Consider the following 27,802-nt stretch of genomic DNA (forward strand, 5'->3'; position numbering starts at 1 on the left):
CCCAGAATAGACCCAAAATAACTTCTGGTGTGGATCCAGATAAAGGACAGGTCCAGAAATCTTTTCGTCTTCTCTTTAACATTGTCATTTGTTGACATTTTTATTAACTTCTTCAGAAATAAGACATGGATCTTGGTGTAAAGTGTTTTTAGGTGGCTGGTATCTATGAGTCTGATACAATTTGATGCAGATCCTAAAAAAAAAAATGTTGGGCTTGATTGAATTAAAGAGGACTGTTGGGCCTTGGCGGAGGTATACGCTCTACTGAGTACCATTCTAGTTAGATATAAAGTCAAGGGGGACTCCTATGAAAACATAATGTACTTTTCAAGTGTTTACTACTCAACTATTACACATAAAATAATAATAATAATAATATCTAGTTATTTATTTATACACATTGACTCAACATGATAGAAACAATGCATTAAATGTGACCTTATCTCGTAGATTTGTGTTTAATATACATTTACACGATTTTAAAATAAATGTTTTGGGCATAATTATTCTTTTAAGTGTGTTAGTAGTATCACTTTATAATAACCCTCATTAATATATGGTACATTTATAGTTAATTAGACTTTAGCTAACAGTTATTTGACTGTTAATAAACAATGAAATGCTGTTCATTGCAGTTGTTCATTGAAAAGTTACAACTGATGATTATAACACTTTGTGAATGTTTAATAAATAAATTATCTTATTAACAATAGTATTACAAAGTGTCACCAGATTGGCTCTTTACACCCGACCTTGCTTCTTTATTTGGCTTTTGTTTTTGCAATACCTTTATATTTTGTTATTTCTGTATTTTTTACACTTCACCAAAGTTTCTTGTTGTCTGAAAAGTTCTCCTTGAGTATTTTCTCACTTGCTTCTTTTCTCTGTGACCTGACGAACGACAGGAGAAGCACTGATCAAACAATGACTCCTCCATGTTTGTTTGGTCTTGTTTTTCCTCCCAATTAAGGAAAAGGAAAAGGAGAAGAAGCTGCTCGAACGTGGCTTTGAAATTGAAATTCTGCTCCGACACATCCACCGCGATGCATACTGTAAATGCAACGAGCAGCAACACGTTTCCCGATTTGGGGGCTGCCGGTCTGAAAAATGCCCGTCAGCCTCGCTGTGGAGGCATCAAAGAGCTTAGGAGTGGCTTACAGTGAGGCTAAACTGCAACGGCGGGGAGGGTGAAGGATATGAATGGAGGTCAGGAGGTCAGAGGAGGAGGAGGAGGAGGAGGAGGAGGAGGAGGAGGAGGAGGAGGAAGGGGTGATCTGGGGGCTGAGGCTGAGAGAGCGAGAGGGGGAGAAAAAAAGAGAGAGAGAGGCAAAAGAGATATATAGAGCGAAAAAGGAGAAGCATGTATTCACAGTGGCAGCAGCAGCCTCAAGATGTCGCTCCAGTTCATTTGTATTCACTCCTTCCTGTGACTCCTTTAAAACCTTGAAGAAGCAGCTGGTTGAAAACAGGATCTGATACAGTGCCTTCACTGGGCGCAGACCGAAATATAAAGAGCTCAGCTTGACTGTTCGGGTCAACCCAGAGCTCTCTGATTCACTGAGAAGAACCTGCAGAGCTGAGCACGCGAGGCAGCACGAGGATGTTTGGGTTTTGTTCGGCCCGTGCATCACTCTTCACTTCGGTTTTTTAGTCGTGGAGCGCTGCAGGCAACACTGGGCTGCACCACAGAGTCGCTCTGCAGAGGGTTTAAAGCTACAACACGCAACACTAAAACTTAATACCCCAAGACTTGTTTCAATAAACTGATGAAACCTGGACGGATTCACCATTTATTCGACTTCAGCTCGGCTGTTTATTGGTTTCTTACTGGCTGCTGAGGTCTTCGGTTTGGTTTCTCAAAGCATTACATTATTCCTCAGTCGGTCACAGTTGAGGCTGCTGAGGGGTCGACATAATGACTTCATAGCAAATGGTGCGCGACATCAACGTTTTTGAATGGTCAGGATAACATGCATCTGATCGTTATGGAGGATAATTAACAACATTTTGAAAACGTTTTGCACGACAGCAGTTGTATAGGTCAAAGGAGCTACGTCGAGATGAAGAGGAGGAGAAATTCCCCAGACTCCCTTTAAAAATCGCTCAATTTTGTGAGCTGTTGCGTTAGGAGAGACTTTATAAACTCTGTGAAGCTCTTTTTCTGATAAATTCCTAATTATTTGGGCCTTTTTGTGAATTCGGTATATGTTATAGCCTCTTTTAGAGGGTGCTGTAGCCCCCTCGACACCCCTTTATTTCCACATCCATGACTGTAATCTGTATAGCAAATAATAAAGGCGTCACGTACGCCAACTGTTGTACACAATTGTATATTTTATCATGTCGACCACCATCTGCAGCCCGTTCTCCTTCCTCAAGCATCACATACGGCAACCTGGACAGTCGCCCTGTGTGTCCACGACCATTTCACACATTACTGACTTTCCAGAGGTCACAATGTGTGAAATGTGTGTCAGCAAGCTTTATTTTGAAAGTCTAACCAGACGTTGCGAGTAGTTTTTGTGGCTAACTTGTCCGTAGAGCCCTTCAGGTGCCAGACAGACGCTAGAGGTGCAGGTAGAGCGTCACAGTTTGAAGACCACTGATCAAGACGCTGTATCTGAGGAGCTGGGACTGAGAACGTGTCGGCATCTGGGACGCCACATTTGCCAACTTCTACGACGACATGCACAGAGCGCTTCGACACTGAATCGTCGGCACAGTGAAGCAGAAGAGGACAGATGTTTGATTCATTTCAGTGACTATCAGCCCTGATTCAGAAGCATCAGATTACTCACTGGCTGCACACTGACACACTCTCAGTGTCTCTACTGACTGGGAAGGACAAAGACAGAGTCACTGCCCAGTGACCATGAATACTTCAAGGTTGACTCTGATTCAGAAAACATGTTAAACTGTTGCTGTCGGGTCACCGGCGCCTTGTTCCAGTTTACCATCGTGACGTCCGACAGGGAAGAATTTGGGACCCGTTAATCGGCTCATCTGAAGCGGTGAGCGTCATGAATATTGTGCAGACTGATCACGACTATTTCAGGTAAATAAACAGGAGTTTGCAGAGCAATTTAAACCGACTGTCTGCTGAAGTTTTTGTCTCCGAAAAGTTTGAATGTTTCCTGCCGCAGGAAGCCACTAATCACCACAGTTTACAGTAAACAACGTCTTCTTTTGACATTGACAGCTCAGGAAAAACTTCCAGTAAAAGGAAGTGAGGAGAAGAAGAGCACGGCTGAAAACATGCAAATGAGCTGCTGATTATTCAAAAATACTTTGAAGTTCCCTAAAAACACGACGAGTGGTTAAACTAGAAAGTGGTTGGATTGATGTTTTTAGAGGCAGTTTTTTTTCTTTCTTTCTCCGGATGCATAAAAAAACTAAAAACAATGACTTTTAAAAAAAAGTTGTTTATACTCCGACACGCAGCCATTGGCTCAGAGACCGTCTTCAACCAGCCAGCTCTTCAAATAGTGACAGGATTTGAGTCTGAGTCACGACCCGAGTCGACACAATGAACAGCAGCAGCTGCTGGAGGCCGCTGGTCATAATATTCACATCGTGAGGAGCGTTACGGTGTGTGTGTGTGTGTGTGTGTGTGTGTGCGTGTGTGTGTGTGTGTGTGGAAGTGAGTCAGGGCGACACACACACCTCTGCTCAGCCCGTCGGGCCCTCTGAGGATCCGGCACTCCTCGATCTGTCCGAACGCAGAGAACATGACCCGGATGTCGTTCTCGTTGCACTTCTTCGACACCATGCCGATGAACAACTTCCTGTCTTCAACCGCTGCAGAGGAAGAAGAGAAACAGAGACTTCAGAGGACTTTTACAGCTTCACAGAGAGGTGGTGAGATGTTTTGGGAAATTTGCTCATGCATGTGCATGACAAGAGTTAGATGAGAGGAGGGAACCACAACGGGTTCTTTAACACTTTGCCTTTTGGTACTGATTTAAAAAAAGAGGATAAAATGCAGAAATTAGCTTGACAGGGTGTCTACGTGTATCAGACTCATACATTTTATGCTTTCAAAGACTTTTTCAACACAATTTTAAACCAGATTTAAGACGGAAAAATCATTTCTTACTCAAGCATTGCAGGAAATATGAAGTGATATATATTTAGTCATATTTATGGAGGAAAATAGTTTTTTTAGAGCGAGTTGTGAAGGTGAATGCCAACAGGTGAGTGAAAGACGCTTGTTCAAGGTTGTGGCAAGTTTAAAGATTTGTGGACATTCAGGCAGAAGAGCTTCACTGATTTTGATAAAAATGAAATTAAATGGTGGTAAAATGAAACAGCAGGGGCAATAAAGATCAAACGATTTCATATTTAAGACCAATTAATGACTTTTAAGACCTAAGGACATCTGAGACTTTCTAAGAACCTGCAACTGGAGCTCAACATGTGCTGGTAGGTGCTGTGCCTTGCACAGAGCCAGCTGTGTCCCTCTGTCCCTGTTCAAACTGAGCGATCAGATTGAAATAACATTTGCCGAATTTACAAGAAGGCCCACATAGTGAAGAATTTGTCAGAGACGGTGTTTCACAAGGTTCATTATGTGTCTCCTAACTCAACGACTCACAAAATTGAGACATTTTCAAAGGGAGTCTGGGGCCTTTCTCCATGGGTGACAAAGAAGTAGGATATATTGCTTTCTGTTTACTGTGATTGTAAAATGTGTAACGCTTACGGCCCATAAATGTTGATTCTTTCATAAATCTAGTGTGAATTGTGAAATCAGACATCAAACAGCTGCTAAATGTTAGCAGATAAGAGCCACTTATCGCTCTTCGCTGGGCCAGGCTTAACAAACTGACACTTTTTACAAGGAATGAAACAACTTAATGTTTTGCAATTATTGCCGAATTTACAAGAAGGCAGAGATAATTCTGAATTTATCACGGACACTGTTTCAACAAGTTTCTAAAGTTTCTCTGAACACCGCAACTCTCAAAATTGAGCTATTTTTAAAGGGAGTCTGGGGACTCTCTCTGAGGGCATCAAAGAAGTTGTGTTTAATGGCGATTATTCACTGTATTTGTAAAGTTTGACAGGTTAGCTGTCAATACAATGTTGTCTTCTTTCATAAATGTAGTCTAAATGGTGAATCAGACATCAAAAAGCTGCTAAATGTTGGCAGGTAAAGACGCACTCTGGTACAGCAATGCCAAGATAAACTGACACTTTTTACAAAGAAAGAAACATCTCAATGTGCTGCATTTAATGCCGAATTTACAAGAAGGCGTGGATGATTCAGAATTAAGCAGTAGCTGTTTTGCAAAGTTTGTAAAGTCTCACCTCACTCAAAAAACTCTCAAAAATGCACATTTTGTCAAGGGAGTCTGGTGACATTGTGGTTAACTGATCAGTTGAAATGCACAGTGTGTTCACAAACAACTGCTGCCATCACTGGCAGGTCAAGAGAGCCCGAACTCAAACAAAAAAGCGAAAGCGAATATCTCCTAAAATGGCGAACTATTCCTTTAACCAGCACCAGCACTCCCACTGCTTCTACAAGATACAACAACGATGTTAAACTGAAAAGTAGAGACGACGAAAGAACAAAGAGAATTTAAAAAAAGAGAGAAAGAAAAAGACAAAATAGAAAAAAAAAGATAAAACGGTTAAAAAAAAAAAAACAAGAAATGTGGAAAAATGGAATGAGACAGAACAAAACACCAATCAAAAGAAACAGTCAAAGACAGAAAAAAGAAGACAGTGGGGGAGAGATGAACACAGACAGAGTTCATGTATTTCATCATGCCATCTGCGAGGCTCTGATCAATGTCTCATTATCACTTCAACACCGACTGCTCGCTGAGACTCTCCGGCTCGTCCTCTCTCACCCTCTTCCTCCCCCCTCTTCCTCCCTCATGGATTCCCCTCCCCTTCCTCCGCTGACACAATCCCTCCTCCTCGGGTTGCAACGTCGAGGAATGTGAGCCGGCTGCAGGTAACGGTGAGAAACTTCGAGGTGTGAACTCGGCTGAGAGCGAAATCCTCTTCGCGGGGAAAAAAAAAAAACCCAATATGTGTGTGTGTGTGTGTGTGTTGATGTGTTCCCACCGCATTCAATGTAATGCTAATCCAATTCATTTTTAATGAGGAAACTGTCAGCTCTTACCGCGAGGCGAAAGAGATAAGCGGTCTGTTGCACTCTGGGAAATCAATAGCGCACTTGTTTATTTTGCTGTTTGAATTGTTTGTGTGTTTAAAAAACAAACCGTCGGGATACGCTGCCAAGATAAGTGTTGTTTCAGAAAGCTTTAACTCCTTTGTACACAGCGTGAGTGTGTGTGCGTGTGTGTGCGTGTGTGTGTGTGTGCGCATCACTCCAGAGGAAGATTACCACAAGTCTAACAGCAATGTAATTAATTTACTCTGTGTCGATAGAAAAGAAAGAGAGGAGATATCGTTACAATTGACTGTTTTCTGTTTTTTCGGACGAGGCGCGCAGGCAGCAGGCAGCAGGCAGCAGGCAGCAGGCAGGCAGCAGGCAGGCGGGCCCGGGTGATGAGACCCATAAAGCCGGCTCTGGGATGATCTTGAGTCAGCTTTGCATTCTGGGATAAATTGGAGCAGGAGTTGGGCTTTCAACACGTCACGAGACGGCCCAAAAAAAAAAGGGAGAAAGCCGCGCGAGATTCACCGCTAACGCTCACCTCCGTGTCGGACCGTACGTCTCTCCATCTCCTCCTCCTTCCTCCTCCGTCTCCTCCACTGACTAAACTAATAAACCTCCGAGTGGCCATTCGTCACTGTTACAGCGACTCTAACACTGGGTTTATTAAAGGTCATTACCATTAAGTGGATGGATACGTTACGTATGGCGCGCTCTATATTTCACCATTCTGGCTGTGAGTAGTGGCTGCTTTATTAAGTTCCACCGTCGTTACCCTGACGGTTATGTCTTATAAAGTCGTATTTCGCCATATTTCAGTGGAGCGGATGATGGCTTTTATAAGGATTCCTCCCCTGCCTTCGCTGGATACTGTCATTTTATTGTATTCCCCCCGCAGTGGACAGTGATGCAGCAGCTGGCTTATGATGCCACTCAATCGTCTGTGTGTCGGGACGGAAGGATGTAAAGTCACAGATAAAAAAAGACGCTTACGGCGAGATTTTAATCCAGTCATGATTTTATACGTTCTTTCATATTCTGCTCAATTACTCAGCTTTAAGGGTCGGGTCACGCAAATTGCAAAAAAAAACACACATTTTCTCACTCAGCCATGCAAATAATCTCAAAACATGTGTCAGATATCTGCTGCTGAGGTTTCTCAGACTCGCCGCTGACAATGATTTGAAATGGGAAAGGATGCATCGATGTATCAGCCCCGACATCATCGTATCGAGTCAATGGGCCAGTTTTTATTTATTTAACCTGAAAATCACAAATCAGATCGCCTCAGCGGGCTTTACGTCTGACTCCCTCTGTCCTACATCCTGGATTTGGGGAAAAACTCTCAGGAAACCAAAGGAAGCTCCCAGTTATTTAACAAACAGATCAGTTATTGTGTTAAATTTAAGATTTCTTTGTAGAAAGTAGACGAAAGAAAAACTTGTCTACTTTCTGACCACCAGAGATGTGTCGGCTTTCAGGACCGTCCAGGCGCCCGTCATTTCATAATCCCACCGCGCTTCAACAGCGGCTCAAACCTCAACTAGAAACCGAAACTCTGCAGAGACGAGCAGGAATTACACGACAGGTTTTTACAATCTGGTTGAATTGACCCTCGAAACTGAGTAAATGAGCAGAACATTAAAATAAAAACTCAAATCAGATTTTAACACCACAGTGATTGTTTGCTTCTCCCACTAAATACAACTTTAACAACATTGTCTTTTAGTTCCCAAATCTGCCTCAACTAAATATCACAGAGCACAATGAACCCGACAAATTACACCGAGCGTCACTGCTGCGTCAAGATGAAGCCAATTAAAACAGATTGAAATACCAGAGCGACAAAATACAGACCTTGTAAAAAAACAACATGTATTCCTGTGTCACTGCATGAACTGGTTTACCACCCCTCGGTGAATGTCAAATACAAATACAAGTACTTAAATGTCCTGACAATCTGCAGCCGTGTTTGTGGAAACAACGCTGCTATCTTTAATGAGAAGTCGGGACATTTTGCAGAGACAAGCAGGAATTTCTACTATTTCTATTTGTGTTGACAAAAGCAGGTATCATTGACGAGAAGTCGGGACATTATCCGGCTGTGTTTGTGGCATCAAAGCTGGATATTTTTAACGAGAGGTCAGGACACTACAGCCTTGATTGTGGCACCAAAACTAGATCTTTCTAATGACAAGTCGCAACATGTTGCAGACGTGTTTCAAGCAACAAAGCAACTGTTTTAAATGAGAAGTCAGGACATTTTGCAGCTGTTATTGTGGCAATAAAACCAATATTTTCAACGAGAGGTCAGGACATTTTCCAATCGTGTTTGTGGCACCAAAACTTGATATTTCTAATGACACGTTGGGACATTTTGCAGCTGTAATTGTGGCAAACGATACCAGATATCTTTAATGAGACGTTGGGACATTTTGTCACTGTGTTTATGGCAACAAAACTGCAATCAAAATGCATTCTGGGAATTGCTTTGACTTTTTATCAAACATGAAGCAACACTTGACTTTATTAGTCCGTGGGTCATAGTGCTGTAGGACGGGCGGGGTCAAGGCTCAACGGTGTCTTTTTAATGTCAGCTTGAGAAACGATATTTATTATTACAAAAAGATGATTCACGTCTCCCGCTCAGGATTCAACAGTGCAGGTGAGGGAAATGTTGACAGACGGGTGGAACGCAGCTTCACTTCCCTCTGCCTCTCCGGAGCCGCCATGATTGAAAGGTCACGCACACTTTAAAGCAATCAAATAAAGTCTCATTCCCTCCTTGAAATGACGCTCACGTTTGACTTTGACTACAGAGGCTGAAGATGCTCCGGGGGACATTTGTTAAAGACTTTTGCCGATAGGTAAGTGCAAGTAAAACGTAAAGAGAAGGTACGAGGTTCACATCAGGAAGAGAAGACGGATACTAGACATTAGATGAAATGTTTGTAGCAAGTGAGACCTCACAAATTCAAACTGAAGACTTTAAGGGCGAATAATTCAAAAATTGAAGAAAATATCTTTTTAAGGACCTGCAGACATCCTGTTTTAAAGATGTACCTGCAGCCGAGGGCCTCAGACAGAAACAAACCATATATCTAGCGAGATGTCAGGACTTTTTGCAGATGAGTTTGTGGCAAAAACAAATACATTTTTTAAGCCATGTTGGTGGAGAGAAAACCAGTTATTTCTATTGATGATACAGGACATTTCGCTGCTGTGTTTGTTTCAACAAAACTGTATAATATTAATGAGAAGTCAGGACGTTCTGCAGTCGGGTTTGTGGCAACAAAACCAGATATTTTTTACCAGAAGTCATGTGTGTAGCAAAAAACCCGAACCAACCAAAGTCATAAAATATTTATAGCTCAACAGCCACTTCCTTGGTGTCGTCTTTTCACGAGATTTGTTGACAATCGGAGAAATATAGAGCAACGCCGGTCACATCTTTAAAAAGCAGCCCGACGCTCCCCCACTCCCACGGTCCCAACAGCCTCCTCGTTAGAACGAGGAGAACCGGAGGAAGAGGCTCGGCGGAGGAAATCAATTCACAGCTGGATCTGCAATATGTAGTTTGGAGACGAGGTGATCCGAGGACGAGGCGTGTGACAGCGGCGCGTGATGGATGCTTTAAAGCGTGCGAGCGAATGTGCGTGCAGCGGGCGCAGGGTGCACACAGCATGTTTGTGTGAGCGAGCAGCCACGGGGGAGTGAGGCAGGTTCAGCACGAGGCCAAAACGATTCAACTTTCACTGACCTCCTTCTGAAGCACCTTAATAATTCATCACACATATAAAAATATATTTATATATTAGTGTTTCCCCCCATCTCTCTCTCTCTCTCTACGTCTTCCCCCGCAGTCGCTCGCCCCGTCTGCAGCGAGCAAACACGCGGGTGAGATAGCTATTACCAAGCAAATTCAAAACGGCTATTGATGCATGTGTGTGTGATACTGATGCGCCTGTCAGTGTGTGTGTGTGTGTGTGTGGCACTCACCGTTAGATTTCTCACTGTCTGCAGGCTTCATTTGAATCGGGTGGTGCATCTGTGGAGACAGGAAGGAAAGACAAAACGTTTTAAAGGCGCGCTAACACGTATTATTTCAGGTGTCTCGTACAAACATGTATTCTCTTGCAGGTGTGTGCATCTCAAACGGGCAGATGTAATATTCAGTTGCACCGGTTTTTGGTTTTTCTGTGCGAGACACAGATCTGGCTCAGCCCTTTAAAAAAAAAAAGAAACTCCAGTCCAGAAGGCGCCTGGAGCACTTTGCCAATTTGCCAACAACACCAGAAAAGTTAAAGAACAAGAGGACGCACGTGAATAGAAACAATACAAACACAAAGACTGAGAACAAGAGGGACACAAATTTGACATGTTCGCTGTCAATTACTGCCGAATTTACAAGAAGGCACGAATTATTCTGGATTCATCACGGACGCCGTTTCACCAAGTTTATAAAGTTTCTCTGAACACCACAACTCCCAAAACTGAGCGATTTTTTCAGGGAGTCTGGTGACATTGGGGTTACTTGATCAGTTGAAATGCACAGTGTGTTCACAAGCATCTGCTGCTGACATCGGCAGATGAGGGACAAGAATAATAAAAAGAAAAGAAGAAGTGGTCCATGACCGAGAAGAGGAAGAAGGAAAGCATCAAGTCGCAGCAGCCTGATGGTTCTTAATGTGCCTCTCCGTGCTCGAACCTGTTAAGCTAACTAGCTGTTAACCAGCCAGCGACCAACAACAACACATGGTTGACTTAATGAGGGTTCACATTCACACTATGTCTTTTAAGGAGACATCCATCCATTTTTGTGGCGACCAAAACCAGCCACAGTCGGACCGTCTCCAGCGGTTAGCGTGGCGGCCGATTTTAAGCCAAAGCATGATGTTTTCCTAACATTAACCAAGTGGTTTTAGTGCCTAAACCTAGAGAGAGGAATGGAAATTCATCCTAAAGATGCAACGTAAAGAAACGTCCAGTTTAACTTCTCTGTGGTTTTTGTAGAAACGTAGCTAACATGTATTAATTTCTTGGGTTGTTTTTTAACATTATGAACGTTCTCTTTCTACAAGAACTGAAGAAATAAAATACAAATATTTTCCACATTAGTGTCTCCATGGCTACGAAGCTATAAGGATTTTTAAACCAGTGTCCGACTGTCGGTGCCTCGTTGCTCTTCCAGACGGTTGCACCTGAACTCAGGTGGAAGAAATCCAAGAATTTCATTGTTTAGGTTAAATTTAGTGCTTTGTCAAATATTCCTCATATTCTCTGTCTGGTCTTCTGCTCCTCTACATTTCTTTTAAATAAAACAGAGGAGTGTTTCTGCTCAATTTGGGATCTTGGATTATGCCGGACGAGCTTGTACGGAGTCATTGTATGTTTGTTTTTCGGTTGTGGACTACGAAACTTCATCCGACTTTCCAGCAGCGTCGAGGTGAGTGGACGCTGACTGAATTTTTATTTCTGGTGAGCTGTTCTTTTAATAACGAGACTTTAAAGATGTCACCCGCACGTCCATCAGAAACATGATCCAGATCGACGTCGGTCTCGATCGTCTTCTGCATCCATGTAACGTAGGTTTTTCGGGCACACGTCCTGACTCGGAGATAAGACACTGAGATCTAGATTACATGTTTACAGCCGGTGTAAACGCCGTCTAACGCCTGCATTTGAATCTGTCCTCTCTGATGCCGGATCTCTCTCTCCGATGCGCCCAAGAAGCAGTTTAATGGAGCTGAATGATGGATGTGTTTTTAAGGGTGGCGGGTCGTCTTTTATGGAAAACACTTCACAGATGAGAAGGCTTTGTCACCTCCCTCTCTCTCCCTCTCCTTCCTCCTTCACTCCCTCCTCCTCCTCCTCTGTCCCCCTTTTTTTTATTCCCTCCATCTCTCTTTCCTTTATGGGAGATTATGTGGCTGTTTGATCTGCGGAGAGACGAATGACAGTGATTCTCCAAATCTAGCCCGGTATCAATCACACTCAGAGTCAAATACCAGCCGCGAGTGTGTGCGTCGGCGCGTGTGTGCGTGTCCGTGCGTGTCCGTGCGTGTCCGTGCGTGCCCTGCCTTACCCATAATGCCCCTGGGCTCAGTCGCGCTGTGACAGAAGGCTTTGATCTTCCAATTCTATCACACACCTTTATCCCAACCCTCTCCCTCTTGCTCTCTTCCTTATCATCCTCACTCTCTGCCATTTTTTTTTTTTTTGTCTCAACAGACCTGTCCCAGACACACACACACACACACACACACACACACACACACACACACACACACACACACACACACACACACCCCTAGTCTGTCCGTTGGTTAGTTCCCAAACCCTCCTGACGGGGGCAGTCAGTGGCGAAGGGGGAGAAACAAAGACAGATAGAAAGACTGCAGCTGAACGATCAACGAAGCCAGAAAGAAACAAAAACAATCATAGTTACAGTTTGAAATCAGGCAGAAACGTCTGCATGTGGGTGAAGAAACACTTTGATTTGTGGTTTGTGATGCATTTAGTCGTGTGGTTCTTCAAATAACACGAGTAAAGAAATAAAGAGAAAGAGAGAGAAGCTTCAGCTACAGAGAAAAGGAAGAAGAGGAACAAAGATTTGAATTGAATTGGGTGAGAGATGAACAGGAACCTAAAAACTAAAAAAATTTGATTATTGAACACTTTGCTTTTTTCTTGCAAAGGTCTTCATATAAGGAAAGGAAGGAAGGAAGGAGGGAGGGAGGAAGGAAGGAAATAAAGAAAGAAAGAAAGAAAGAAAGAAAGAAGTGATGTCACATCGTCTTGTTTGGGCACTCAGGGCCTCCGTAGTGAACGTAACACACCATCATGTTCAGTGGCTGATATATTTGCCTCCACGTCCTGTGTTTGGACTCAATAACCTTTCTATTTACTCTTTTCGGACACATCTACGTGTTCAGTGAATGATTACAGGATTACACCTGTTATTCACTGCACCCTGCTTAGGAAAGGTCAGATGGAAGTCTAAAACATCCGAGTACATCTTTTTAAATAAAATAACTAAACTCGCACAGGCTCTGAGTGAGCGCACTGTACTGAAAACACTGGAAACAATCTGGCATTCATCGAATCTCAGACTGAATCAAACGATGTGTGGCACTCGATGCTGACTGTGGGAAGAAAAACCAAATAAACATAGGAAGTGAGGCGCCCTAAAAAATGTTCTGGGTCTATTAGGAGGGAGAAAGAGGAAGAACAATGGATGGAAAATCTGAAGTTAAAGAAAAAACTAAACAGAGAGACTGAGAACAGACAATCGACAGAGACACAGAGAAACAAAAGGAGGGAAGAGGTCCAGAGACGGTGGACGGACAGGAATAGTCGATAACCCTTCAGGCTGCAGCCTCACTGCAGTATCACCAACACAAGGACGGACGCAGGGACATGGATGACATCTGTGTGTGTGTGTGTGTGTGTGTGTGTGTGTGTGTGTGTGTGTGTGTGTTGACGCCACATCAAACGAAAGGAAAGTCGTGTCAAAGCGAAACCTGGAAGTCACATCAAGTCAGTTCTCGTTAATCCATTTCAAAGTCTGTCCTCTAAAGGCAAAAAACAAAAAACACAAACACAAAAGCCACGACAGCATCAGCCGCCGCCGCCGCCGCCGCCGCCATTCACTCCTGAAAAGCACAACACACACACACACACTCACAAACACAAACAGGTACACACGAAAAAAAAAATCTGTCTGCTTTTCAGGCGTCTCCTCCTCAGGTCCGTCTACCCAGAATACCCGGCGGGCGGGCGGGCGGCGCTGTCGGCGTGTTTGATCTCGCCGAGCTCCCGCTGAGACCCACAACGCGAGACTCTCCTCCGCCATCCCACAATTCCACAGTGCTTTTTGTTCTCGCCTGGCAGCCCCCACGGCCGCAGTCTGCCATTCATTATGCGCTCAGCAGGAGCCCGGCAAAAACTACTAAGTCCTCACTGCGCTCCGGCTCACAGACAGCGGAGCAGCCAAAGGAAAACTTCATGCCCGCTGCTGCGCCGGCATTTAGCCGAACAAACGTATCTGCCTCGTCAGTGCGGCTGCTTAATCCACTTCCTGTTTACCTGCCTCTTCTTTCTGTCCCCTAAAACCTCTGTTCTCGTCCTCCTCTGCGCTCTGAACTGAGATTTCTTTGGTAAAAATCTGTAATTGAAATCATCACAAGCCTCTCACAACATGAAAAGAAAGAAAAACAGCTGAATGTAATTTTCACTGATGTTTTGATTATTACGTCCGAATAAATAAAAAAAGTAAGTTTGCGCGCTCTTTAAGCGGCTTATTATCTGCCCGTAACGCGTCCGCGGCGCACTCGAGAAGTAAAGTGCCGCCATTTGTTTTTTAATCATTTTTTTTTAGAGCACTTGAATTGCCTTATTACAAACCGCACAGTTCAGTCATGATTGACTTGAGTCACGCTGGGCGCCGCTGTAAAAACACATGATAAATGCACACCTTTGAAAATCGATTAACATTTAATTTACATATTAATGTGCACACACTGAAAGTCACCACTCACACGGCTAATAATGAGCTGCTAAGCCGCCATGTTGTCCCACTTGTTCAAGAATTACAGCTCCTTCCTTTTTTTTTTTTCCTCCTCGCTGCTCCACAATATGTGTCATATCTTTACAAGACCCGCCACGAATCGGTTTTAATTTATCTGGATTTATGGTTTCTGGAGCCGCGGCTACACGGGCAGCCAGGATCCACGGCGATCGTCGGTTCATTCATGTCTAAATTGAATTTAACTTGATTACTTCATTTGTCCTACAGGGGTGGGAAATCTCATTTTTTTCGCCTCAGTTCGGTTCACTTAATTGTCATTTCTCTCAGTTCTCGGAGGTCGGAGGCTCACACTTGAATTTTAAAAGTGATCCCGAAGCTAAAAACAAAAACATCTGCCTCACGTCCTCTTCAGTTTCTCTGAGACCGTGTTGTCGAGGCCTCGTGGAAGGTTTCCAACCAAACACTGGTTTTTACATCTTTGTTGAGCTTTCACGGCAACTTTCAGCAACTGCCGGTGCGACGTAGAGTCAGATTAGACTCGTCTTTCAGCCAGTGCGGCCATTTTCAGGAAGTCTGGCAGTCGGAGAATGAAATAAATCCCAGAAAACTTCAAATCTAAATTAGCTAAAAGGTGAAAAATGATCCAAAAACAGTCTTTTTGCTTTAATATTCAGGAAAAACACGTCCAGATGAGGGGGGCTGAACTGACAAGGCAGAAAACCCAAAGAATGGGTTCAGCTTTGCAGAAATACCGAGGAAAGACAAGAAAACTAGCTGGCAGAGAGGAAACTATAGCTGAGAGACACTTAAAGTTGATTTATGACAAACAGTTGCTTCGTCCTCCAACAGGCGCACGTCAACATTAGCATTCAGTTAGCATCCTGATCTGTTTTTAGTGTCCACATAAAGGTCGACTCTTTGGGACACGTTCCACTTTCTTTCCTAGCTAGTTGCTAACGTGCTAATAGCTAGCAGCTAGAGCTTGTTTGTTGAAAACATGGATAACAAGAGACTGAATCACACAGTGCAAGTGCTGTTTCACTGTGGGTTTGTCGCCACATTTCTCACTGGTCATTTGATTCACCGTTAATATGAGAAATATTGAGTAATTGAGCTTTAATGCGTCTGCGAGCAGGACGAGTCACAGCTGTGGTTGTGTAAGATTAGCTTAAATCACCAGGAGATATTTATGTCAGGGTGAGCGAGACCATAAGGTCCACATTACACCAGAGGGATCAGAGTGCAGCGGGCAGCCAGGATGGATCTTTACGACCTTCCAGTTATGGGGCGGCCTCTTTAATCACCCGTCCGTCCTGGCTGAGGTGAGGTGTCTATGTGTCGGTAGCTGACACCCGCTAACCCCCCCTCGTCTCCTTTCCGCTTCTTTATCTTCACGTCCTCATCGTGAACAGAGACTCCCGGCTACCTGTCCGGCAATCAGGCCATCTACGTCTTAAACCTTAAGCCCGTTAAATAGTTCCTCCTCCTGGTGTATCGAGTGCAAAGAAACCAAACACTCCTGAAATGTTAACTGCTGCTCCGGGGTGAACGTTATCCTGTCGCCTCCTCCTGACCGACAGACGTCTTCCAGGAATTTCCCCCGATGCTTAAAAGGTCAGAGGTCGCCTTGTCCTGGAGCCAGAGGACTAACTTGAGGCTTCACGCTGGGAATAGGACGGTCGTGTGTGTGTGTGTGTGTGTGTGTGTGTGTGTGTGTGTGTGTGTGTGTGTGTGTGCCCTTTGCCGGCAGTTGGCGTCTTCAAAGCAAGAGCCAAGTTCACATGACCGGAGTGTGTGTGTGCCAGAAACTGGGGAGTGCACATACTGTACGGTACCAAACACCACCACCACCCTCTCTCTCTCTGTCTGTCTGTCTGTGTCTCTCGCTCACACACACACACACACTTGCGCTCACACACACACACACACACACACACACACACACACACAGACGGCGACCACACACTTTCTCCGCCCTCCTCTCTGAAGGTGTGACGGTGAGCTGCTGGGTCAAAGTCAGACAGATGGCCCTCACAGTCGGGATTCAATACCAGTGACCGAGACCGTACGACCGACCACACACACACACACATCACACACACACACACACATGCACATCACACATAAACACACACACACACCTGGTGCAAGCAAGCAGCATCCACACTCAACCACGAAGGTGCCCCTGAAGACGCGTGAACTCTAGACGGCGATCATCACCTGCGACACAGAGGACGCCTCACCTTCGTTGTTGAATCTACTTAAGATCTCCCTTAAAAAACAGAAAAGAAAACAGGAAACACGCCTCAAACCGTCGGTTCTACCCCGTTAACATCTGGATAAAGAACCCACAAACATCTGGACGGTCAATCCTGCGTCGAATGGCTCACGGTATTCACAGGTATTAAGCCGCCTCCAGCTCCGACCTGCAGCGATGGAAACACGACGCCCACGTTTTTTTCTTCCGGTGCGGATTCACTGAAGTTACGGACGTCGGTGCTTAAACTCTTGTCGAGCAGAGAGGCCGAAGTGAGAGATATAAACGTTCCCACCGGCCTCCACGCAGACTTTTAGAGAGTTTGTGACGTTGACTGCGACACACCGAAGAAAAAAGCAGTCAGTGGTTTATTTTTTTGTAGGTTTGCTCCAATAAAAAGATCTGGAGATGCAATCTGGGGTTCAGTGTCTTCTTCAATGACCCTTCGACATGCAGCTGGGGGAGCCGAGGATTTGAACCATCGACCTTCCGATTACTAGACACAAGAAGCTACATTACGGAGGATAAAATCTTCTTTTCAGCAAACTAATATTTTAAAAAAACCAGCACACACTCCTCTGTCATCGGAAACTTTACCTCCGTCTGACATACTTTCTGAATCCTCAGTGACACTGAAGGTAAACTTCAGGTGTTGTTCCTCCTCTCCGACGCCAGCGAAACACACACTGTGCACACACACACTCGACACATTTTCAAACACGGCGCCTGCTTCCTCCCGTCGCTCCGACAAACACCTCGACACAGATAAAGAGTGACTTCAACTCTCGCTCTCCTTTCAGCAAACAAACCCGCCATAAATCAAATTGTCCTTTACAATATCCCCCGTCTTAGCGCCCGCTTAGCGCGCGGTTAGCCTACATTATCCCCACTTCATTTAGCTCGGTAAACAATTAACCCGGCGCACGTGCGTGTGTGTGTGTGTGTGTGTGTGTGTGTGTGTGTGAGCAGAATGATTGAGGGATTTGGCATCAGCTATGCCGCGTCGCGTCTCCTTCGCTAACTACTCCGAGTGTTTAACATAGTCGGCCTCCCCTCGTCTCCTGCTCCCTCCCCCCGCCCGCCCGCCCAAAAATCAATATGCTTAAACACCGCCACCAACTCGGAGAGAAAAGAGGGGTTAGGGAAGTTAATTTGAAACAAGCGATTAATATTTCTTTCGTTAAATAACAGCACACACACACACACACACACACACACACACTCGGAGGGTCTGTGCATCGATGAGGTTTGCCTTCCTTCAGCCCTGTTTGCGATAGCATTTGGGTTTCACTACAGCAATTACAGCCTTTAATTGAATTGATTTTGATAATGAGCCTCTGTAATGACACCGCTGTGGGAATGGTTGTGTGTGTGTGTGTGTGTGTGTGTGTGTGTGTCACTGTTGTTTTTCTGGACTTAAATGATGTGTGAGGGAAGCCGAGCAGGATCTCAAGACGAGGACACACACACACACACACACACACTCACAAACATTAACAGGCTGCTGCGTCGCCGCTCTCGCAGCTGATTGGTCAGCCGTCTGCGGCCGGCCTCTTTTTTTTTATGAAGCGCTTGTCCGAGGTCTAACCTTTCAGCTGGTTGCATAATATCCTCCAGGCTGTAACACATGAATGTTTGATGACACACGGCTTAGTACATGATAAATTTTATATCCTACGCTTGCCTTGTATTTCCGCTGTTTCAGGATTAGCACCACCTACAACCACTTCCCCGAGTCCTTGGGCGGTAACGCCGGTCAGGTTTGCACCGCCGCTTGAAAAAACTCGGGGAGTAAATCCGCCGCTCTGTCAGCCTGTGGGAGTTACCTCATCTCTTTTTCCTGCCAGTCGGCTCATCTGCTTCTTAAGTGCAGCGTGGAGAGCTATTGTGATAGAGCAGCGATATGTGTAATAGGCTCCTACCTGAACAAACAACATGCATCGACTGACAGGCCGTGGACACGAGGCGCCCTCCCTCCCTCCCTCGCAGCGCTGCTATCAAGCACTTTAAAGAACACACACTCGTGCACACTGGAGGGTTTGCTCCGGTGTCAGTTCAGCTGATAAACGGGGGCCGACGCCGGGCGTTTTTACACGTCTTCGCTCGCGCCGCCGCGACGATTGATTTGTTTTGATTACATTCAGAAGTTATTATCGAGCTGATCAATGCTGTTGGCTCAGATTCAATCTCAGGTTTCAGCGTCTCGCAGACTAAACGCTGAAAACTTGTACATCAGGACGCCCATAAACATGTTCGTCTGCGCAACTCAACACAGTTTACAATTCATTTAAAGGCATAAACAGTGAGCGGGGAGGATATTTGGGGATTTAGGGAGTCGATTTGGCAGTATAACAACATCAGAAAGTGTGTCTTGAGTGTTGTGTGTATTGAGTGTGTGTGTGTTGTATACAGCCAGTGTTTAAAACATGCAAAACAGAAAATGCCTTTCAGACGAGTCTGGTGACGCTCGGGACTGTTTGCAGCCTGTAGGCTCGGCCCGCCGCTCGGGTTTCTCTCCAGCGAAGTTGGAAAGAGAAATCAGAATGATGACCAAATCAGACGGCGATAATTAAAGCGCACTCTGTATTAATTACTTTATTAAGAGTTTAACAGCAGCAGCAAACTGTGATGAGTCCACGTTTGTGCGACTGCAGTGAGATTCTGCGTCTTCGGCATCTCTAAGCGTGACACCGCCGGATAGTTTTAGCCGAGTTCGTGCCGACCGAAACCAGAATGGGTGTTTTTTAAAGGAAATGTTGGAGGCGAGCCCAGCTGTGTTCAGGGCAACAGAAACAGGTATTTGAGGCCTAAACCGTGATGTTTTCCAAACGCTAAACAAGTGGTTACTGCGCCTAAACCTAACCAGAGCCTGAGCACGGAGCTGTGACCAGAGAGACACAGGAAACTGAACGCAAACATTAGAAAATGACACAGATCTTATTAAATGTAACTTCACTATAACTTTTTTTAAAAAGCATATTTTGTCGGCACAGTTTCCCAAGAAGGACCATCATTCCCTTTAAACTACTTTTTAAAATGATGTGAAATTGTAAATATTTATGGCAAAGATATATATATAAAAAAATCAAAGATGTTATATTACTCCCTCATCACTGAAACAGCTCATTTTTCTTACTTTTCACCGGCTGTAATATTAAACTCAGTGGTTTTTATTCCAAGGGCAGGTTGACTTCAAGGTTTTCTATCCGTCTGATACCAATTGAGACTGTTTTTACAGTAATTGGATTCAGAAACGTTGCGAGTTACAGCTTTTAACGGCTCGGGTTTGTTGAGTACTCGATGATTTCATCTTGTTTCTTTCTCCCCGGACGAAAATCTGAATCTTTTTCATCTGAATACGGAGCCGCGAAAAAACAATTGTTGGAGCAGGGGGTCGCCGGCAGGACTCCCACTCAGCGGACCGTTCGGAGCGTATTATTGTACCGTTCATTTATTATTTCTTGAAATAAAAGATTTTCCATTTCTTTTAAATGTTTCTGTCACGATAAAACACTCGGTGAGGTTTAGGAGGACATGGTTTGGATTAAAATAAGCCTACAGCGTGTTTGAGAGGGAAAATGTGACTGGTCAGTTTCAGTGAACTTGGCAGGACATCGGCGGCGATATCAGATCGTCCGTAGATCATTAATAAATTATCTACTGTTAATAGCCAGAGTCTTAACCTCGTGGAGGAAGTGGAGAGGTGACCTTGGTCGCTGGTTCGACACCGAAAAATGCCCCAAAAAACATCTTAAAATAAGAAAGAAAAGAACAGTGAAACCATCGAAATACGACTTAAACTGACCTCCAAGAGTCCCAGTTTTGATTCACGTCTGATAACAGATTTATCAGATGTGCTTCACTTTCAAATACGACTCAATCAAATAAGAAACTGTGAGCTCGCTCCGGTCAACATCAGCGCCCGCAGTGTGTGCGCGAGAGAGCAGCCGCAGTCTCACAGCCCGTCGTTTCTCAAGCGAGCGCGCGAGTTTCCCCTTCAAAAGGCTGAAACAGTCGCAGTCTTCGGGCCACAGGGGCTTCTGCATGAAAGAGTATGATTTCTCACATCACTGAGAATGATAATACGACATTATCAGTGACAGTGTGTCGCTCTCCCGTCCTCGGCACAGTCCAGCAACTTGAAATAATAAATGACCGATTAGACGACTTATGTCTTTGGATTGTAAATTGCTGCTTTTAAACCTTAACCTTGCTCGAGATCACACTTACTTTGATGGCGGCCTTTGATGTGCCTTTGGTTTTTTTTTTTGCGCGAGCACACACACACACACACACACACACACACACACACACACACACACAACCTTCGACGGTATTCTGGCAGCGGAGCGTCACTAATTATCTCGCCAGCAGAAAGGTAAGGGAGGTGGGGACCTGTGTGTGTGTGTGTCTCAGTGTGTGTCTGTGTGTGTGTGTGTGTGTGTGTGTGTGTGTGTGTGTGTGTGTGTGGTCTCAGTGCGACAGTAGCTTTTAATGAGCCCCACGCTTCTTATCAAGCTTGGCGCTCGACAAACGCTCTGATCCGCCCACATGGAGGACGGGGCTCCACTGATCACGTCTGAAGCCCCCGCCCAACCCGACCCAACCCAGCCCAACCTCCCCCACCGACACACACACACACACACACACACACACACACACACACACCCCACCCGACACCCTCTCTTCCCTCCCCTTCCCTTCAGCCGGAGTGTCAGAATGAAATATCCTTGAGAGAAACTGCGAATCAAAGGGCTTTTTCATCCGTTTGCACAAAGAGAACGAGAGAGATGGAGAAGGGGAGAGAAGGATGGAGAGAGGGTGAGATCCAACCGGACAAAAGAGAGAAAGACGGGGAGCGAGGGAGGGATGGAGAACAGGGCAGGAGGTAGAAGGGAGCGAGAGAAGAAAGAGGATAAAGGAGCCGAAGTTTTTCCGAGCTGGAGGGCACTCCAGAGGACACGTCCTAGATTAGCTCTCGCCCCTCCTCGTCATCCTTCCATCTCTTCCATCCCCTCCGCCCTCCTTCCCTCCACCCTCCGCCCTCCGCCCAGGCTTCAGACGGAGGAACAGCGGCCTCGGGGCCCTCTTGGCGGGTGTCAGGGGGTGGGGGAGACGAGGGGGAGACACCGGGCATTTAGACATCTGTCAGCCACTAATGAAAGAGTTCAATTTAGTGGAAAATCTCAAACAACCTTGTCTGACAGGCTGGCTGACAGGCTTTAACTCGCCGCGTGTTTCCTGCCGCGTGTGTGTGTGTGTGTGTGTGTGTGTGTGTGTGTGTGTGTGTGCGTCTCAGCGTGTGTGCTGTGTTAGCGTGGAGGTTGGGTGTGTCTCCGAGTGGGGAAATAAAAAAAAAAAAGAGAGGAAAAACGTAATGTAATAAACTCTGACTGTGCCAGGGCATATGCTCATGTGCACATAAAAAGTGTGTGTGTGTGTGTGTGTGTGTGTGTGTGTGTGTGTGTGTGTGTGGAGTCATGCAGGGGTGTGGATCAGGCGGTGCAGCAGGGGTGGGGTCTTATGGCTTTACATCGCTCCAGGGGTACAGGGCATGTTTTTCCACGATAGATGGGTTATAATGTGTGTGTGTGTGTGTGTGTGTGTGTGTGTGTGTGTGTGTGTGTGTGGAAAGAAAACGTATTTAGACCTCGCTATTAGAGTCGGAGAGTGAACACACGGCTCTCCAGGCAACACACACACACACACACACACACACACACTGACTTTGTCTCCACCCCCCCGGTGCTTCATTAGCAGGTCATTAGAAACGACTTCACTTACAGCTGTTGTTTTTTTTTTTGAGAAGCGGTTCTGCTTAGTCGTCCTCATGTGAAACGTCATGACTCATTGTTTTTGTTTTATTCCTTTTTTTTCCTTCCGCCTGCTGATTTACGACGGCGACGTGCTCCCGAGCGACGCCGACAATTACCGGCACAGTCTGAACTGAAGCGCCAACGTTTGATTTATATGACAGGATTCATTTAAAGGTGCAATATGTAAGAAATGTTAGTGTAAAACTTTCAAAAGTTAAACACAATACGATGAAATAACTGTTGCAGAGAAACCTGCTGAAGTTAGCATGCAAACCAGCTAGCCACTAGCGAGTCCGACAGTAAAACAACACCAACACTCCCACAGTGCTCCGAGCTGAGTTAGCTAATTCGACCGCTAGCTGCACAGTCAAACGAGCTACTTACTAGCTAATGGGAGCTACAGTTAGCGGCAGTTAGCGGTTACTTTGGTGTTATGCTGCCCCCTATTTGTTTGGAGTATGAATTTGAAAGGTGTCTTGTGTAAAAGTAAAGATATCGTGTTGTTATATTACTTTGGTGAAAGTGAAAGTCACCCATACGATGAGTACTTGAGTAAAACGTCTTAAAGTATCTGATATTAAATGTACTAGTATCAAAAGTACAAGTAAAAGTAAACAATACATATATGTAGATACTGTTTACTATGGGATGACAGATTTCCTTTCTATTTAGCATTTTTCTGATAATCAGAAAGTGTTTTCTTTTGTTTCATTAAATAAATCGCAGATAAAACAAATTAATTCATGTAATCTGAAAAAGTAACTAGTAACTTAAGCTTTCAAATACATGTAGTGGAGTTAAAAGTACAATAATTGCCTGGAGTGTAAGTATAAGAATAATGTAGCAGAAAATGGAAATACTTGTGTACCTCAAACCTGCAGTCAAGCACAGTAATTGAGTAAATTTACTTAGTTACCTTCTGTCACTGCAAACGACCACTCTGAAATTTGTTATTGCGATTTTAGGGGCATTTTCCCACCAAATAACGAAGCTGCAGTGCTTTATTTCAGACTCTAACATCTTTTTGTCAGCTAATTGATGACATTTAGGAAACACTTTGTGGACGTCTACTCCAAAAACTCTCTGTGAGAACTTATTAAACGCTTACGTAACGTAATATCAGGCTGCAAATTATATATTAAAGAAGCTAATTCACCTGACAACCATTGTTCTCCGCTGACGGGGTCTCTGAAGTTCATTTTGTTTTTTACTAACGTCCTCTTTGATGACTGCCGGGATAATTAACAGTGACTCATGCAAAAGCAGGATATGAAATGTGTCTGCAGAAGGCGACAGTGTTGGATGCTCTCAGCTCCGGCACAGCTTGAGGTCAGCTAACGTTTGTGAGCTGCAACATCCAGCGTTTGCAGCTGTGACGCTAGCAATGAAAAGCAGCGTTCGTTAGAGTTACAGCCGTGAGATAACGTGAAGAAACTGTCTCGCTACCTTCAAACCCTGCCTCCTCCGAATGAGAACATCATCTGAGTGTGTCACTTTATCCATACTGACGTGGGAAACGCATCCGTGATTTGCAGAAATGTAAAATATGCCCACCAGCACCTCTACGGCTCGTTAATCAACACCTGAAATCCTGGTTGGTTCGTCTGCAGAAAAACTAAAACTGTGAAAAGCTGCAGAAAAGAGGTGAAAAAGTCAAATCCTTTAAATACACTCCGGCTCCACTGCGCCGGGATTGAAGTTGGTTGCAGTCGCAGTAATGACAGCTTGTTTTCTTTAACCTACTTCCCAACATTCCTCCGTATCCGAGAGCCTGTCTGACTCATCACAACATGACCTTGTTTACTGGAAACTACAGTGATCAGTGTCGTCTTACAGCGGCACGCACAACAACTCGTGGGTGTGATGGGACCAATCTACTCCCTGTAAGAAAAAAAAAAAAAACTGAACTCAGGCATCTTTTGATACAAATCTATAACAACTGGAAACAAGACGCCTGAGCGATGCAACATCCTGTTCCTGCTCTGACATGCATATGCTGTGGAAACATTACTTCATCGCTGAGGTATGACAGGCAGCTCTGGCGCTGATGTGTATACACGCTCTCTGCATGCATTAAATCACACGTGCACACACTTAATATACGTGCACTGTCAGGCTGCTGACAAGTCTTCGGCAGAGACGGCTGAGGAGTGACGGGAAGAGCGGGACAGATGTGGAGCTGACGGAGAAGCTGCCAGTCGCAGCAGTAAAATGTTGGCTTTGTAAGTTTCTACAAACAATGGAAACATTTAAATCTGCTTTCAGATTACAAAATATGATCTATGATGAAGGGATGAACAGCGAGGTGAGGCCAAGCGAGAGGCAGCTGAGAAAACTGTCGTCTTAACATTTCAACCGACATAACCAGGTAATATGAATCTTTAATCCAATAAATGTTAGCTAAGTATGTTTCTGCAAAACCACAGACAAGTTCACGCTGTAGATTTACTGAACTTAGGCACAAAAACCACTTGGTTAGGGTTAAGAAGACATTATGGTTTGCCTTAAAATACCAGTTTTAGTCACCACAAACACAACTGGAAACGTCCCAAAGTCTCCTTAAAAACACCTGGTTCTGTCACCACAAACACGACTGGAAACGTCCCAAAGTCTCCTTGAAAACACCTGGTTCTTTCACCACAAACACAACTGGAAACGTCCCAAAGTCTCCTGAAAAACACCTGGTTCTGTCACCACAAACACGACTGGAAACGTCCCAAAGTCTCCTTGAAAACACCTGGTTCTGTCACCACAAACACAACTGGAAACGTCCCAAAGTCTCCTTGAAAACACCTGGTTCTGTCGACACAAACACAACTGGAAACGTCCCAAAGTCTCCTGAAAAACACCTGGTTCTGTCGACACAAACACAACTGGAAACGTCCCAAAGTCTCCTTAAAAACACCTGGTTCTTTCACCACAAACACAACTGGAAACGTCCCAAAGTCTCCTGAAAAACACCTGGTTCTGTCGACACAAACACAACTGGAAACGTCCCAAAGTCTCCTGAAAAACACCTGGTTGTGTCGACACAAACACAACTGGAAACGTCCCAAAGTCTCCTTTAAAACACCTGGTTCTGTCGACACAAACACAACTGGAAACGTCCCAAAATCTCCCTAAAAACACCTGGTTCTGTCACCACAAACACAACTGGAAACGTCCCAAAGTCTCCTGAAAAACACCTGGTTCTGTCGACAAAAACACAACTGGAAACGTCCCAAAGTCTTCTTAAAAACACCTGGTTCTGTCGACACAAACAACTGGAAACGTCCCAAAGTCTCCTTAAAAACACCTGGTTCTGTCGACACAAACACAACTGGAAACGTCCCAAAGTCACCTGAAAAACACCTGGTTCTTTCACCACAAACACAACTGGAAACGTCCCAAAGTCTCCTGAAAAACACCTGGTTCTTTCACCACAAACACAACTGGAAACGTCCCAAAATCTCCTTAAAAACACCTGGTTCTGTCGACACAAACACAACTAGAAATTGCCCACAATGTCAACATTTCCTCTGGCGATTGGTTGTTACTGTTCGTCTCTCCTGTAAGAAGGTCTGAACCCTTCACTCTCAGCACTGCTGTCGCCTCTCTGAGCTCCATGCAGAGACAGATTCATCACATCAAAAGCAGATCCCTTCGCTTAACGCTCCCCTCCTAAAGAAATGGCACCTGTTCAACTCTTTCCTGCCCTCGACCGACATGGCTGCCGCTCGACGCTGCCAATACCGGTGCCCTTTTTTCTCCAATTTGGCCTCCATCCAGCCTTCCACTCTGATTGCATCTCCCCCTGTTAGGGCCTCGGGTTTGGAAGGAGCGATAGAGCGAGGGAGGGGAAGAGTGCCAATACAAACATTGTTCCACTGGCTTTTTACAAGCCAGGAGAGTGGGGAAGTTAATAAGCAGGTATTGGTTTTTAACTGCGGCGCGTTTATTGCTTTGCCCTCGAGCGTGCTGGAGTGCTCTACTCCACCTTTTTACTGTCCATCTGCCCATCACTCGGCTAACCTCTCGTTCAATTTCTCCCTCTCTGTGTCAGCTCTCCTTTTGTCTTGCCTCGTTCAGCAATTAATTCACCGTCATCATCATCCATTTTTTTTTTCCCCCAGTCTCCAGTCGACTCCGCTCACCTTTTCCTGCCCTCCCCCCCTTTTTTTTTTTTTTAGTTTCAGCTCCAGTTTATAAAACCAGAAACAAATCCTGCACAAAACACTTAATGATTTGTCATTATGCCGCTATTGATCCACTGTTTTGCAAGTGAGTGTGTGTTAAGAGAGTGTACTGTATTTATTGTACTTTATATTAGGTTTAAACCATATCCGTCCATCGATCGTGGACTTTTATTAAAAATCGGATGTCAGCCAGTCAGTGTCGTCCAGCTCTGACATGATGAATATGATTCAGGTTTAATTACGTACATATTAAGCCATTGATCAATGTCGTCTGGGCTTCAATGGACAGTTTTAATTCTCCCTGCTCTCAGAAGCTTTTCTGCTCCGCCACAAACAAAAAAATTAGTTTACTGCAGACTCAAGCCCCCTGTACTCCCAGGAAAACATTTAATATCATGGCTCAGACCTGCAGTTTCTTATTGTGTTGTTTCTACTCTTAGATTCTGAAGTGAATGGAGATAACATAAATGCAAGATGTAGGAATCATTGAGGGAATTCAGACCTGGTGTCAACATCCATAAGTCCGTCCGTCCGTCGTAACCTTTGCTGAATTATTTAGAAGGCCCAAAATTGTAAGAATTTGTTGGAGACAGCATTTCACACAGTTCATTAAGTTGCCTCGAACGCATCAACTCACAAAAATGAGCGATTTTCAAAGGGAGTCTGGGGACTTTCTCCATAAATGCCAAAGCAGTTGCCTATATTTGCTACTTTTGACTTTATTTGGTAAAATTTGATGTGATTATCATCAATAAATGTTGTCTTCACTCATAGATTTTGTGTAAATGCTAAACTGCAAGTGGGAGTAAGACGCATTTAAGACAGAAGCAGACAGGCTGGTACAGTGATGTCACGACAAAGTGACACTTTTTACAAGGACAGAAACAACTT

General features: G+C 44.7%; 1 protein-coding gene across 16 annotated transcripts in view; it reads right to left on the bottom strand.

Moving 5' to 3' along the window:
* celf2 (cugbp, Elav-like family member 2) overlaps positions 1-27,802 on the bottom strand; it is a 213,383-nt gene that overhangs the window by 40,201 nt on the left and 145,380 nt on the right. For all 16 annotated transcript variants that reach the window (XM_084345243.1, XM_084345252.1, XM_084345255.1 and 13 more), the window contains 2 exons: positions 10,133-10,181; positions 3,664-3,798 (listed from right to left, as the gene is read on the bottom strand). In XM_084345243.1, the coding sequence (XP_084201369.1) occupies positions 3,664-3,798; positions 10,133-10,181 (184 nt within the window). The remainder of the gene's footprint in view (positions 1-3,663; positions 3,799-10,132; positions 10,182-27,802) is intronic.

The sequence above is a fragment of the Pagrus pagrus genome (assembly GCF_965226575.1).
Source record: "Pagrus pagrus genome assembly, chromosome: 23".
In the NCBI taxonomy this organism is placed as follows: domain Eukaryota; kingdom Metazoa; phylum Chordata; class Actinopteri; order Spariformes; family Sparidae; genus Pagrus; species Pagrus pagrus.